Source organism: Falco punctatus (assembly GCF_963210335.1).
Source record: "Falco punctatus genome assembly, chromosome: 13".
In the NCBI taxonomy this organism is placed as follows: domain Eukaryota; kingdom Metazoa; phylum Chordata; class Aves; order Falconiformes; family Falconidae; genus Falco; species Falco punctatus.
Genome location: NC_137593.1, coordinates 11,866,985 through 11,881,173, shown reverse-complemented (window position 1 = coordinate 11,881,173; position 14,189 = coordinate 11,866,985). Strand labels below are relative to the sequence as shown.

The 14,189-nt window shown below is 42.3% G+C and overlaps 1 protein-coding gene across 1 annotated transcript in view; it reads left to right on the top strand.

Moving 5' to 3' along the window:
* The window catches only part of PSMD1 (proteasome 26S subunit, non-ATPase 1), a 75,593-nt gene that overhangs the window by 54,220 nt on the left and 7,184 nt on the right, over positions 1 to 14,189 (top strand). Inside the window, exons 19-21 of the mRNA XM_080409331.1 lie at positions 6,072 to 6,174; positions 11,372 to 11,541; positions 13,247 to 13,339. Of these exons, the coding sequence (XP_080265457.1) occupies positions 6,072 to 6,174; positions 11,372 to 11,541; positions 13,247 to 13,339 (366 nt within the window). The remainder of the gene's footprint in view (positions 1 to 6,071; positions 6,175 to 11,371; positions 11,542 to 13,246; positions 13,340 to 14,189) is intronic.

Here is a 14,189-nt window from a genome sequence, read left to right as displayed (position 1 = left end):
TGGGGTTCAGTAAAGTAGCCATTTTTGGATTATGGTGACATATTTTGATCTGATTAGATTCCTAAGTGGCATGCTGGTGCACTGTGTGCCAAAGCATCTAACCTGCAGTATGTGAATATTTGCATTACTGGGTAAGCAGCTATTAAGGGGAGCATGACGGGTTTCATATCTCACAATCTGTACGTGTGGTCTTGGTGGGGTTACAGAGAAACTAAATTTTATGTATCATCTTATTGCTGCTAAATACTTTGTGGTGCTTTGCATGTGAGGGACTTTGATTTTTAGTAGTGACTGTGTGACCAGCTTCCTGTCATTAATTTTCAGTTTTATCTGTTCTGGGATTTCATTTTATTTTATCGGTAAACTTACTGTTTCTGAGCTTTGGGTTGGAGGGACTTCTCTGGTGATGATTTGGGATGAAGATGGTAGCAAACAGTCTTCCTTGAACAGATGTAGGTTTTTCAAGAATAAAATAACTTAAGTTTTGAGAGCTGAGCATTGCAATGCTAAAATGCTAGCAATGAACAGATATTTAAGAACTATTTTGGTTTAAAAGAAACCATTTTTCTTGTGAGAATGTAGACATATGCCTTCGAAATCCCCTTTGCTGTCTTCTTTCCTTTGTAGTAGTCTTCCTGTTTGTTGTGCTTACTCTTTATTTAAACAAATAATTTAAAGAGTTTAAATAAAGAATTGTCATTATACAATTATGCAAGAGGTCCCTTGAACTTGCAAGTTGCTTAAGTGCCAAAAGGGCTACGTAGCAAATCTTATTTAAATCTGATTTGGCCTCTTTGCAGTTGAAACACAATTCCTTTGCATACAGCCAGCATTATTTTTCAAGACCTCGGCTGATACATTTAAGAACCATATTAGTGCAGGATATAGAACAATAACAAGTTTATTTTGTGAAATGGAATCCTACATTAGAGATATGATGAGGTGATTGTAACAGAAATCAATGACAATTTCATTATGTGTTTGTGATCTGCAGAGCAATTAAGACAGCAATTTTGGCAACAAACTGCACGTTTAACATCCTGAATTTACTTTTCCTTGCTTCTGTGTTAGGATAGTCATCTTGGCAATATGAGAAGATCATAAGCAAGGTCAAAGCTTTCCCTCTATCTTCTTTCAGTCATCTTGGCCTGTTATCTTTAAGATGTTGTTGATTGCGCTTTTTTTCTCTCCACATTTAGATGAAATGCTAGGCCTTGGTCTGATGCAAGAATGATTTTTGCTGTATTCTAGTAGCACCTTCACATTCCTTCATGTAAGCCTGTTACTGTTAGATGCTTCTGCATAGGGAAAGAGCAGGCATATGCAGAATAACTCTCAACTTATGAAGGCGATGGGTAGCACATGAACAATTTTAAACCTGTTTTATTAAAAACAGATTCCTAAATACGCTTGTTCTTAAGAACTTGCATTTGCAAAAAGCATCGTGCACATCACCTGCTACTGTTTTCCTTAGTTAACTGCAAGTCTTACTCTTAACAGTTTCATGGGCTTCATGTGCATGAATGTTGACTGATGGAAAGAGAAGTGGTAAACAACCTGATAAATGACAGCCCCTTGGGTTTGTGGTAGGAAATGGTGCTGTATCATTCTCATGTCTTAAAGCCTGTGTTGTTTTCTCAGTGTTTCCAGGGTTGCACATTTGGCTTCATTTGAAATCAGTGGCATGTCATTTTGGCCAGCACTAATTACCAGAATGGTGGGTGTGTGTATTGTAGGCAGTGACTCATTTTGTCTTTACTAATGTTTCACTGCTGCTCCTGGAAGTCACCCAAATAAATTTCTTGATAACATTTCCAAATGCTATAAAATTTTTCAAGTGCTTGAAGATTTCGAGGGAGATACAGAGCCTGTGGGTTTCATAGCATGTTAAATAAACCTATTCAGCAGTTTGGGATGTGATTGTTGCTGTGGTTTAAAGGAAAAATAGTAGCAGATTAAAGGGCTCTACTAGACAAACTGGCAGATTTTGTTTCAACAGTTTATGAAATTATCTGTTGTCATCTTGCTCCATTCTGTGGGAGGCAAGTGCCCCAACAGCAGAGGCAGAACTGAGCTTTTTGTCTGTACTGGTCTTGCTTTCTCCAAAGAGATGGAGCAATGATGCAGCCTTCCTGAACCACTACAGCTAGAGCTGCCAAAGCAGGCTTTCCCCAGCAGGAAGGAAGATTTTCAGCTGAGACCTGATCCAGCCAAAAAATCCCATTCCTGTGAAGTGTTTGCTTTATAGGAGCAGCCTGAATAAATGTGCAGGCCTCCTGTGCATTCCAGTGTCGAGGCGATCCTTGGATCTGGGTTCGCCTGGTCCCCGAGTCCAGGCAGGTTAGCCTCCTACCCTTTCATAGAACAATTTTGCCTCCACTGATGTTAAAGTAAACCTTTGGAAAGGGCACACTTGCTCAGTACATCTCCTGGTTTGGCAGTGATCCATGGCTCATGATGCACAGGTATGCAAAATTTATCTGAAAACGGAGCACTTTTGATATGGCACTAATACTTTGTATTCTTATAAGCAGACAACATAAGGACTATTTCTTATTGCAGCTGTTCAGTGCTGCTTCATTGAATGCCTGCTGTCAGCTGATTCCCTGCTATAACCTGTCTGTGTCACCTGGAGAGGTGGCAATTGATGGTGCTCAGGATTAGCAGCCAGGTTTCTGTCCTTTGGTCCCTTGCAGTTGTCAGTGTCCTGGTTAGCGAGCTGCCCTGCAGTCTCCTGGTGCCACAGCCGGTGGGTTCCTGGTGGGCTTGTTGCCTGGACTGACGTACATGTGAGTAGGAGCTGTGGAAGGCATACTAAGGAAAGGGTGCTTACAGGGGCAGCATGCCGTGACCAGAGGAGGTGGATGACTCCCCTTGCTAGCCCTGCCTCGCCTTTCCTGAGCAAAGCGTTTCTGCTCTCTGTCCCGAGGTGCTGCTCCATTACAGTCCACTGAACAAGCTTTGTAACATCTGTTTTTATAAATATTCCAAACCCAGAAGCTGAGCCAGAGTCACGGGAATGATGTGCTCCAGAGGCACTGGAATCCTACTGCTCAGTTCAGCCAGAGGAGTAGTTTTACTTGTTGCTTTTGTGTCTCTGTGTGTTTGTCCCAAATAATATCGGAAGACTTTGGTTCACCTAGCTGCATGTGATTGCCCTTGATACTGCACAAGGCTGTAAATGCAAACTAAGGTATTTTTCCAGTGTACAAGAGGTCAGGCATATGAAACAAATTATTTATATTAAACAGGTAAAGGTCAGTGTAAGCTTTTATGAACAAAAATCAGGAGAGCGTGAAAAAGCATAAACAGAATGAAGCAAGAGCAGAGTTCAGTCAGTATATCCAGAATAAACCTGTACTGTGTGTGCAGTATCTCTCTGCCACACATCTGTCTGTGTGACTGCCCTGAAAACGTATATGGCTTCTTTGTTTCTACTTGAATAAATGCAAGGAAGTTTTTCACCTCCTTTTGGGGACAGAGGCTAGTAACTAAAAACTTTTCAATGCAAAGGGAAATTGGTGAATAGAGGACTAACATTAGCACACAAATTTCTGGACTGACTTAGACTGAAAAATGGAAATACCTGCTGGTTTTCCCCTGTCAGTTTTAATAAATGCCTCCGGTTGTACTGGAGAAGTGTTGTTCTGTTCGGCTTTTTTGCTCCTGTTTAAAAGTGGCTGGCTGCTCTGGTGCTTCATGGGTGTGAGACTCCATTTGTGTGAAACAAAGTGATTTTAATACACTTGTGCTCAGCAGGACATGCTTTACTGTTATGAATGTTAGTGTCTTTTGCTGTCACAGACTAGTTTAAAGCTGAAGAAGTTAGATGCCATCAGTGCTGAAGGAGTTGAGGTGCCAAGTAGCACATCTGGGTTAGTGGCTGAAAGAGCAAAGGCAGGAAGGGTAGCGACCAGAGAGTGTCTGTTCCATTAGGGCACCTGTGTTTTAAGCGGTGTGGTGTTGGGAACTATTTTTCAGAAAACATGTGGTCTTAATCTAAAGTGTTCACAAAGTGTGTAGGGCTGCCAAGCAGCATTGCCACCCTTGACTTTAATGGTCATGGGCTGAAGGGGCAACCTCTGTTGTCTTTCCGTTCCAGATGTTGGACATCATCTCCCAAAGGTATGGTCTCGGCTTCTTGCTGTATCTGGTTGAAAATTCACATGTGAAACATGGTGAAATTTATTACTAGCATTACCTCGGTTGCAGGATTACCTCATGGCTCTGATGTGCTTTTACCGGGGAATCTGATCTTGTGCTTTGCTGAGAAACACCTGCAGTTTGATTTATCCCCTCGGTCAGCTCTTCTTTCTGTTTTGATCTTCTTTTTTTTTTTTTTTTTTTCTTTTTTTAACATTGAATCCCAGTTTGACAAAATGTTTTTCTCAGCACAATTCTCATGTCACTGACTCAGTTGTATGAATGGTTGGATTTTTTTCATGGGTGCAGAAACCTTCTGTAAGTGCTTTGAGATTCTCCAGTGCACTCCAAGACAGATCACATGCTAGGAGTGATGCCTGAAGGCTGCTCCTGGTGCTCGGTGCTGCCCATCTTTAGCACAGCTTTGGAGCTTGTGGTGTTCTGCACAGGTAGGATACTGGCTGGATCTGTTACCAGCCAGAAGGATCTCCTCAGTGTTGTCAGTATTTAAGTCTCCTTCACTGGTACAGTTATGTGCTGGGAGCATCAGAGGCTGTGCAAGAATACATTCCTAGTGGTGATGCTGAAGCTTGGCCTCTTTGCCTATAGCAAACCCTAAAAGTGCATCACAGCTGAAAGGTAGGACCTTTCCTCAGATGCTTGTTGCTGAGCAGATGTTACTGGTGTTCCTGGAAAGGCACATGCTCTTTGGATGGGAAAAATGGCTAGGGAGGTATCTGGTGTTACGGTTTTATGCTTGGAAACTTCAACTGCATTTGTGATACTAGGAACTGCTCTGTGTCCCTGGTGGCTGTGTCTGGCCCTACTGCCTTGGGTGAGAAGTTTGTCCTCTCATCTGTGGCTGCAGATGCAAGAAGAGGATTTGGAATACCAGCAACAAAGTGGACCAGTAGTGGGAACAAGCTTGTTCAAGACATCTTGGAAAGAGTCTTTTTGAAAAGACCTCCTTTCCTTTAGCATGTCAAGTCAAGGCTTAGTATGAAGACAGAAAAAATGAAAACATGTCATGTGCATATCTGGATTAAAATTAATTTACAGAAGAGGTATAAAAGACTTTCCCAGACATGCCATGGATAGGATGCAGCTTCCCAGGTTTTGAATGGGTGGCAGATTGGTATTTCCTTGTCTGCTTTTTCAGCTATAAAAATTGAGCTGTATTGTTGCTTCACTGTATGTATTAAAAGACATAGGTTACTAATTTTTCAGAAAGCCTTAGATATTGCTGGAAGTGATACTGTTCTGTCTGTTCAACACTTGGTGAACCAGTGAAAGATGAAGCTGTTCTTCAAAGCAGTGATGATAATATAAGGCAAAGGTTTAGCAGTTTACTGATGTTCACTTAAGATAGTGTGATGAGCGTACCATGGCATAAACTGTTAGTTAAATATTTTCATTAATGATTTTTACTTAAAAGGTAGGAGTGCAGTAGCAAAACTTGCTGATGACACACCATAGGGGCGTTACCAACACAGCAGAAATATTGCACAGGAAAATCGTAATAGGTTTGAGTTTTTCAGCAGTAGGAATTAGAGGAAATTTCATGAAGTGCAGTGTCATGCACCTAAGGACATGGCTTGCTACAAAATCATCAGTTGATCTCTTAGTCCAGTGACGTTCCAGAGATTCTTAGGCTTTTCCTGTAAGGCCTGCAAAATGTGGTTTGGAAATGCATGTCCATCCTGACTATTCTGAAATCAGTATATGGGTATCTTCAAGTGGGGAAAACATCTGTGATGAATTAGTAGTGGGATGACCTGTAACACAAGTGACTGAACCTGTTGAAAAGACAAATGCCCTAGGGTGCAGAAATCCAGGATGCTACCATTAATGACAGAATATTTGACTTAATGCAGTCAGTGTTACAATCTTTCTCTCTCTCTTTTTTTTTTTTTATTATTTTTATCCAGGTCAGCCAGTTCAGACAGCTGTATTCCAAAGTGATCAATGATAAGCATGATGATGTTATGGCAAAGTTTGGAGCAATCCTGGCACAAGGCATTTTGGATGCAGGTAATTCCCAAATATTTAAACAATTTTCTAAACTTTTCTTAGCTACAATAGCTGTAATAGCACCTCATTACCCAAATGAAGTTTGCTGGCTTTATGCCTGTCACATAATAGTAGCAAGAAATCTCAAATTTCAAGTTGTTTTAGCTAATTAAAGAAATAAACCCTTTTTTGCAGTCAGCTTATATCATTGTGCTTCTGTTAGAGACTCAACCCAGTCATTGGAGCAGAATTTGTGTCCAGAAATCTGGACAAATACGATCTTTTTGCTCTGATTGTCACCCTGAACGTTGATTTATAGCATGATACATTGCTGCTTTATTTTTCTAAGTAAGTATCTGCTCCAGAAACTTGGAAATCTTGTGGTATCCAGTTCTCATATTTTGCATTTTCTGTTAAAACTTGACATAACCAGTTCTTAAAAAATATGTATTGAATATGTTTTTAATAACAAGGTTTTGACTTTTTCCTGATTACTGAGAGATGTTGCACAGTGGGAAACATCATTAACTGCATCTATGTTACTTCAGAAGACCCAGTTAGTTTCGCAGACCACTACCGTTTTTCTAGCAGAGGAAATGCCGTTTCATGAGTGTTAATGTCTAAATGTTGAGCCAGGGATAGGATTCTCTAAAGACATTAGAATGTCACAAGGGCTGAATTGCAGGGTGAATTAAGGAAGGATCCTGTAAGCAAAGAGGACAGACAATGTTTTGTTTCAAATTTTTCCTTCTGCTGGAGTTAAGACTTGTACAGTGCTGTGTCTGTCGATAGCACCCCCTTTCCAAGTTTCCAAACACAGTTTCTCCCATCTGGTCTCTCGTGCCATGGCCTTTTCTTGCCATACACCACCTTATTCTGTGTGATCAGAAGAAACAAGCTGTTTTTTCCCTGTACTCTGAGATCGAGGTTAGTCCTGAAGTCACGTAAGCAAAGGAGTCTCATGTATTTGTCTCTGTGGCATGGCTTCAGCACAGCACCATGTGCTGTGCTTACACAGTGTCTGTCTGAAATTACTACATCTCCAAGCCATGTGGTGGGGGGAGAAAAAGTTAGGGCTGCCTGCACCTATCTGCATGGAAACATGCTTAAAAAGCTCTCTTCCTGGTGGGCACATGGCAGTCAGGCTGCTCTGCACTCTATGACTAGGGCTACTAGAAGAAAGCAACTGGAACCATCTTCTTTATTTTTATCGCCTCCCAGATACTCCTCCTGGAACTCATGCTGAGCAATATTCTTGGCATAAAACTGTTGGAATAATTTTGGTCATTCCCATACTCATACTGTGTTGCTGGGAAGCCAGAGCCCAGCTGGCTCAGATATTTTTCTCTCAGCAGTACAGACCTGCTTCAGATTCCAAGCTTTAAGATTAAATCATAAAAATGCAGCTAAAACCTTATTTGCTTCCTGTGTCACTCATGTATTATATAATCACTTGGAAACTAGAAGCATCCAATTTTAATAAACTACATATGAATTTGTGCCAACTTTAACCTCTTTATTTCTTGCCAGGCAGCTGAGGGAGGGCTGTGAACTACCCTTTCTTAACCTATTGCCGTTTTCATTGGAGCCTCTTAAAAGAATAAATTCTTTTTATCTGTCCCATACAAGTGCTTATCTGAAACAATGAGCTATAGAATTTAATTATCACCATCAGGAAAAAAAAGGTTCTTTGTGTCATCTGCCACAGCTGGGGCAATTGAATATGGAGGTTTTGTTGGTTTGTTCTTTTTTTTTTGGTGGGGGAAGGAGAAGAGCATAATTATTTTTCAGTGACAGACTTTGATTAAAAGCACAAGATTTCCAGTGCGCAACTGGGAAATGGTGCAGTGGAGGTAGGTTTTTTGCTCTGACAATGAGGCAGTCAGACTTCCTTTCCTGGAAGGAGCAGGATACCTTGGGAGCACTGAATTGGGAATGATGAATTTGGTCACTGTCTGATTGTTAGGCCCCAGCAGCTACATTTTTACTTCTTTAATAAAATAAGACAAATGTAGACACTTAAATTTAACTTAGGGATTTTGTTTTTCCTTCAATCCCTCTGAACTTTTATAACGCTCCCCTTCATGTACAAACATGCTTTCTTGTTCCAGGCGATGACTCCCTTTCTGTTCTTTTCAAAATCAATGTGCTTTATTTTCTGGAGCATGTATTCACAAATGTGAGCTACAAAAGGGATATACTGATCTAATTAGATGTCAGGATTTTACCTGCTTGAAGACTGTTTTGCCTTCTGGACTCTATCTTCCCTGGTTCTTAATGCCACATTTCTCAATCAGTGAGGAAAAAGAAGGAGCAGTAGTCACTACACAGATATCTGTGTAGTATCTGGAAAATCCTTTTTTGGAAAGGTTTGGGTGGTATGAGCAGTGGGCACTGTGCAATGGGACAGTGTAGCACTGGGCAATTCAGACTGAAGACATAGAAGCTGTTGACAGCCTGATGGTGAATGTACTGGATTCTCCACAGTTTGGAGACATTTTTGATGAGTGATGAAAAAGAAAGTGTCATCCAAATTGCAGAGGAAAGAATTGCCTATCTCTTCATTGCTGTCTCCAAATACGCATCTCGCATGATGTGTTATATTTTGGATATTAAAGACTTTATTGCAAAAAGTAAATTTTGCCTAAGGTCTGTTCTTCCACACGTTGAATTTGGTGCTACTGTTTCCCACCTTTCTCCTGCCTGTCCCTGTTCAGGAGCTCTTCATGTAAAGTTGGGTCTAACTCTCTGGTAGTTAAGAAAAAAGTCATTATCCTGTGCTAATGTTTTTGTCCATTAGGTAAGAGCTACCTTGTGTTTCATTGTCCATGTGAATCAGGTAGCTGGCACATGCTGAAATCTACTTTGCCAGGGTTTTGATGGCTCGTCCTGTGAGATTTTTTACTTTTCTGTGCTGCTGCTAACAGTTCAGGTAGTCTTCATTCACCACATAGATGAAGTGGTTTATAAGTCTTTGCTGATAGAGAAAGGAACACTGTGATACTGTTAGAAAATGAGGTGCTGCCTAGGCCAGGGTTGGAAACTGATTTCCGAAGTCCGCAAAACATCTTTTTGTAATGACTGTTGTACTGGTGTGTTGTCCTGGGCTCACACTGCCAGAGTATTACCAAGTGCCACCATAACTATGTAACTACGTAAAGGGTGAGTTCATCAAAGTATATAAATCATCAGTATCTGCTTGCTGCACTCCCTGCCCCCCCCCTCCCCAGCCTTGTTAATTGATATTAAACTTGAGCCAGCAAATCCTTATAGCCTTTAGAACAGTCACTTTAATTCCAGCCACCTTTGCTACAGTGACAGTGTGAATTCTGGGAGATGGACCTTACAGTACTACCCAAGGAGCCCTGAAAATTTTTTGTTGTGTGCTGTTGGGTTTTGGGGGGGGGGTTTTCCCAGGCATCATGTCACAGCTTTCATCCGTTCAGCCAAAGATCTGGAATGTGTTCCCTTCCAGACTGTCAGAGCTGCTGCTTAATCATAAAGATAAATCACAGCTGTGCAATACATCTTCCTACCTTTCCTGCTTCCTGCAAAACCCTGGGAGTGAGGGTGGGCTGTGTGTGGGTGAAAACCAGCAGAAAGATGTAGCATGACAGCATCTTTTGAATATGAAATCTTGTTACTCATCCAGGAAATTCCAGAGATTGGATAATACAATTCTAAAGGGTAAAATAAATTCTGAAAATCATAGTCCATAAGTTTGATAAAGTCTAGTTAAGTTGCTTGTGCAACATTCACCGGGCTGCCTGATCCAGAATATCTGCAGATTACTGCCCTGCCCTTATGCAGTGAAGAAAACTTCAAAGTGAAAATGAAGGAGAAGACCAGAAATTCAGGTGTGCAGTTAGACATGTTTAGGGATAGCACGAGACCTCAGGCAGTCCCTCCTTAATGCTGTGGCAAATCCAAGTATAAGGGCAAGAGATTGGCATTCGAGAAAATAAGGAGAAGCAGAACAGACCTAGCAGTAGTAAAAGATGACGCTGTATCATGGCCTTTCTTTGAAGAGGTGGCAGGAAGGAATTGTCTAGTCAAACAGCAGACCGTGGCAGGAAAGCAAGGATTTTGATGCCTTCCTGTAGGATACTCTGCGTACTATGCAGAGTATTCTATAGGAGGGCATCAAAATACTCAATCTTCCACTGCTTCTCCTGGGACCAACACTGACAGACACCTAGAGATTACTGCTTAGTTCATTAATTCTGGCAGCAGAAATTAATTTTGTTTGTCTGTAAAACTTGGGCAGCTCCGTTGTTGCTCGCCCTATGGAGCTGGCTGTTTGTGTGAGGCAGGGAAATGCTACTCCAGTTGGGATTTTCAGCTACAAAGTGCCCCAAGTTTGCGGTGAGTGGGTGTTTGTATTTTAACAAAGCTAACCTTCCTGCACCTGGTCTTGTCAGCGGTAATGGACTTGCCTGGTGCCCTCTTCAACTCAGTTCACTGTGTTCATCAGAAGAGTGCAGATCAGATTAACACTTTCTCGCTCTGTCTGCAAGCCCAGTCTTTCAATTTGGTTTCTAGCTGGATGTTTCTGCACTACATCAAGTACAGAGTTGTTTGGTCTTTGCTTTTCAAGTGCAAGGCTAAGACTTGGTTGTCTGGCAGAGATGGAATTTTGCTGCAAAGACTGCAGGAGCTTGTCTTTTTGCTGCTTAGATTGATAACGTCTAGAAGCAACTTCTGAAGTTGCTGCTGTTTACTATTTTTTTTTCTACTGAGATGGTGTAGGATAAAAACCTAGGCATATTTCTTCTGAATAACTGACAGTTCAGAGAGGCAGCCACAGAAAGAAAAGTTTCTGTATACACTGCTTTATGTGCTGTTTTCCTTGTGAGTCTTGTCTTGTGGATCATATATATGCTGTGTCTTAAAACATCTTATGGCAAAAGTTTACCTTTTTCTCCCCCTCTCCCTGCCTTCTGCACTGTACTTTTGTTTAACCTGTATTCATTGGTTGTGTTTGGGTAATATCTAGCAGATAGCTTGGTTAATGCTGCCTGTCTGCTCCACTGTGTAAGCTGAGGTCACAGTAAAGGAGGGAGGGATGTTCCAGAGCAGAAATCTGTCAGCATTGTGGCCTGGCTTGTGCTGTGTAGCCCCCTTCACAGCAGCTGTTTCAGGGATGTGTTGCTTAGCTGTCCTTGTGGAGTACCGAGGAATGCATTGATTAACTTACTTCATTTGTGATTCCTTACAGGAGGCCATAACGTAACTATTTCACTGCAGTCGAGGACAGGACATACTCACATGCCTTCTGTGGTGGGGGTTCTGGTCTTCACCCAGTTCTGGTTCTGGTTCCCCCTGTCACACTTCTTGTCACTGGCTTTCACCCCAACATGTGTCATTGGCCTTAACAAGGATCTTAAGGTACGTAACGAGCAGAGAGGAGAAGAGGTGCTGATAGCTACTTGGAAGACTGGAGTGGTGTGGGAGGGATGTGCATGGATTTGTTGGTTTTCTTGCATGTTTCCAGCTTGTCTTGCTAGAAGAGGTGCTAACTGGAAGAAGTCTGAAAAGCAGCCTTAAATTGCAGAGCTGGTGGTGGGAATAAGAACAGGAAAAATGCAGAGAACAGGCTTTGACACATTTACTTCAAAGAAAGGAACTCTAGTCAGAATATGTGGGTAGAGACCACTCTACTGTCACTCCAGAAGATCAAGGCTGGTTTTTTTAAAAAAAAAAAAATAGGAAGCTTCATTGCCCTCCTCTACCCTCCGAAATAAATTATGTGGTATTCTGCCCTAGGAAAGCTAGCAGTGGGAAAACAGGATTTGTTTGGATTCCTTGGGGAATAAACATTAAACTGAGCAGTCGTGGGTACTGTACTTTTCTTATGCATCTGTTCTTCAAACTGATCAGCTGTGGTATGGCCCCTGTAAGCTGTGTACCATGCTGGGTCTCCTGTGTTGAAGAGCTTAGCTAGTAACTTCCACAAAAAGCTTCTGAATGTGGCAGAGCAGGGGTGTGCATCCTCCTCCTGTCATTGCTGCAGGCTTGTTCTTTGGTGCACAGAGCATGCACAGGGCTGGGCTGGTAGCGTCCTCTGTGGGGCTGAGCCAGCTTGCTGGATTGCAGCCCCTAGACCAAAACCTTAGGGCTCTACGTCGCTTTTCTTCATGTCTCAGGCTGAGCATCAAGTCAATCTACGCAGAGCTCAAAATTATCACTGTGTTTGAAGGGAGTTTGCATGAAAATGCCTTCCCGCCCCTTCCTCTCTGTCCTGAATACTTCACAGGGGTTGCATTGCTGCTTGTCTCTGCACCTCCCCAGTGGTCATAAGCTCGGCTTTTTGGCTGCCTGGCTCTACTGCCATTTTGACTCTCCTTCCCCATCCCTTAGTTTCCAGGGAGCCCAAACAGCTGTAGGTCAGGTTATGTTCTATAACTTGGCTTGCATACTGAAGCCAGCTGCAGGCTGGTCGTGTCTTATGGGCTGCACCACACCCACCTTGCTTCCTCAGAGCAGTCCCTGTTCTACCGATGCTCCATCGTGTGTCGTAAAGGAAGAGAGTGGAGGTACTGCAGAAATTAATTCAGTTTAATAATTTGAATTGGCTGTCAGAAGATACTTTCTGCCCTTGCTTATGTAGCTGAGAGTAAAAGGCTATGTGACATGGGAAATGCACCCCCAAAATGTACTGTCCTTTTGCAAGAGGTGAATGTCAGGCAGTGCTTGGTTTGCCCTAGCGTGCGTTGACAGAGCAGATCTTCACTTGGATCTTAAACCAATTTTGTGTTAATACAAGCAGGCACAGCAACATCAAAACCACAGCAGCTTTGCAACGATGAGAATAAAGCATAGTGTGGATAGCGTAGAGTGTATGGAGAAAGCTAGGAGAGCTTGCCAGAGTCAAATTATAGAATAATTAAATAACATTGTTCTAGTTGAACTGTTGCCACTGATAACAGTTTCTCAGCTTCCGGAGGGGGAGAAGGGGAAGCTTGTATTCTTTAGAGGATCTGTGATTGTCTCTGCTTGAAGGAAAATGAAGCTAAAGTAATTATTCTGCTGTGGGTTTTTTTCCCCCCCTGCTTTTCTCGTCTGTAACAATTCTTTTAACTATTTGTCTTAGATGCCAAAAGTCCAGTACAAGTCCAACTGTAAGCCGTCCACATTTGCCTACCCCCCACCTCTTGAGGTACCAAAGGAAAAGGAGAAAGAAAAGGTATTTGGGCTAGGTTTCTGTGTTTTAAAGACTAACCCCTTCTCCCTCCTAGTATAAACATTGATTTTGATGGCACTAACAGGGGATCTAAAGAGAAAAAGAAAAAATGGCAGGTGCTGTTGTCTCTGAAAGAGAGTTCTAGCTATTTTTTCCTGCTGAGCCTGGGACTGTTGCTGATCATGGCATACAAGTGCTGTGCTACTGAGCTGCTGGAACCTCTCTTGTCTTTAGCTGTCAAGCAGGAGCATTGATCTTAAAAAAAAATGCTTTCCATGCACTACTGATTTGTATGTGTCATCTTTGTGCAGCACCTAGCACAGCAGAATCCTTGTCCATGACTTGGGCTGAAAGTGCTACTGCAGTACAAACGTTGAGAATATTAGGTGGGACGCTTCTCAAATAGTCTCATATGGAAGGACAGAAGTGTACCTGGTCTCAGGGCAGCGGGCCCATGTGCTAAAATAATAGCTGTCAGGCCCATGGAGTGCAAAAAGGTAAATGTGGAACTAAGTATATCTAGGTATTGAGAAGGAAGAAGTGAGACCTGCTGGATGACAGGTGGGACAATAGTGGAAGTAATTTGTCTCCTAGCGCAGGATGGTGAAAGCTGTTGAGCAGACCACAGCAGCAGGCAGATCAGCCCTTAGGGAACAATTGCAGCAGTGGAGACCTCGGGCACACTGATGAATGACATTGTGTGAAAACTGTAAAACATCACCAGAATTGAATGCTGGGCAGGACAGATTTCCGAGTCACCAAGGAACCCAGAAATGAACTCTGACGAAAGTCAAAGCTCACTGCTTATAGCTGCTTTGTGACCTTTGAAATAGGATGGGAATTGGACAAATCC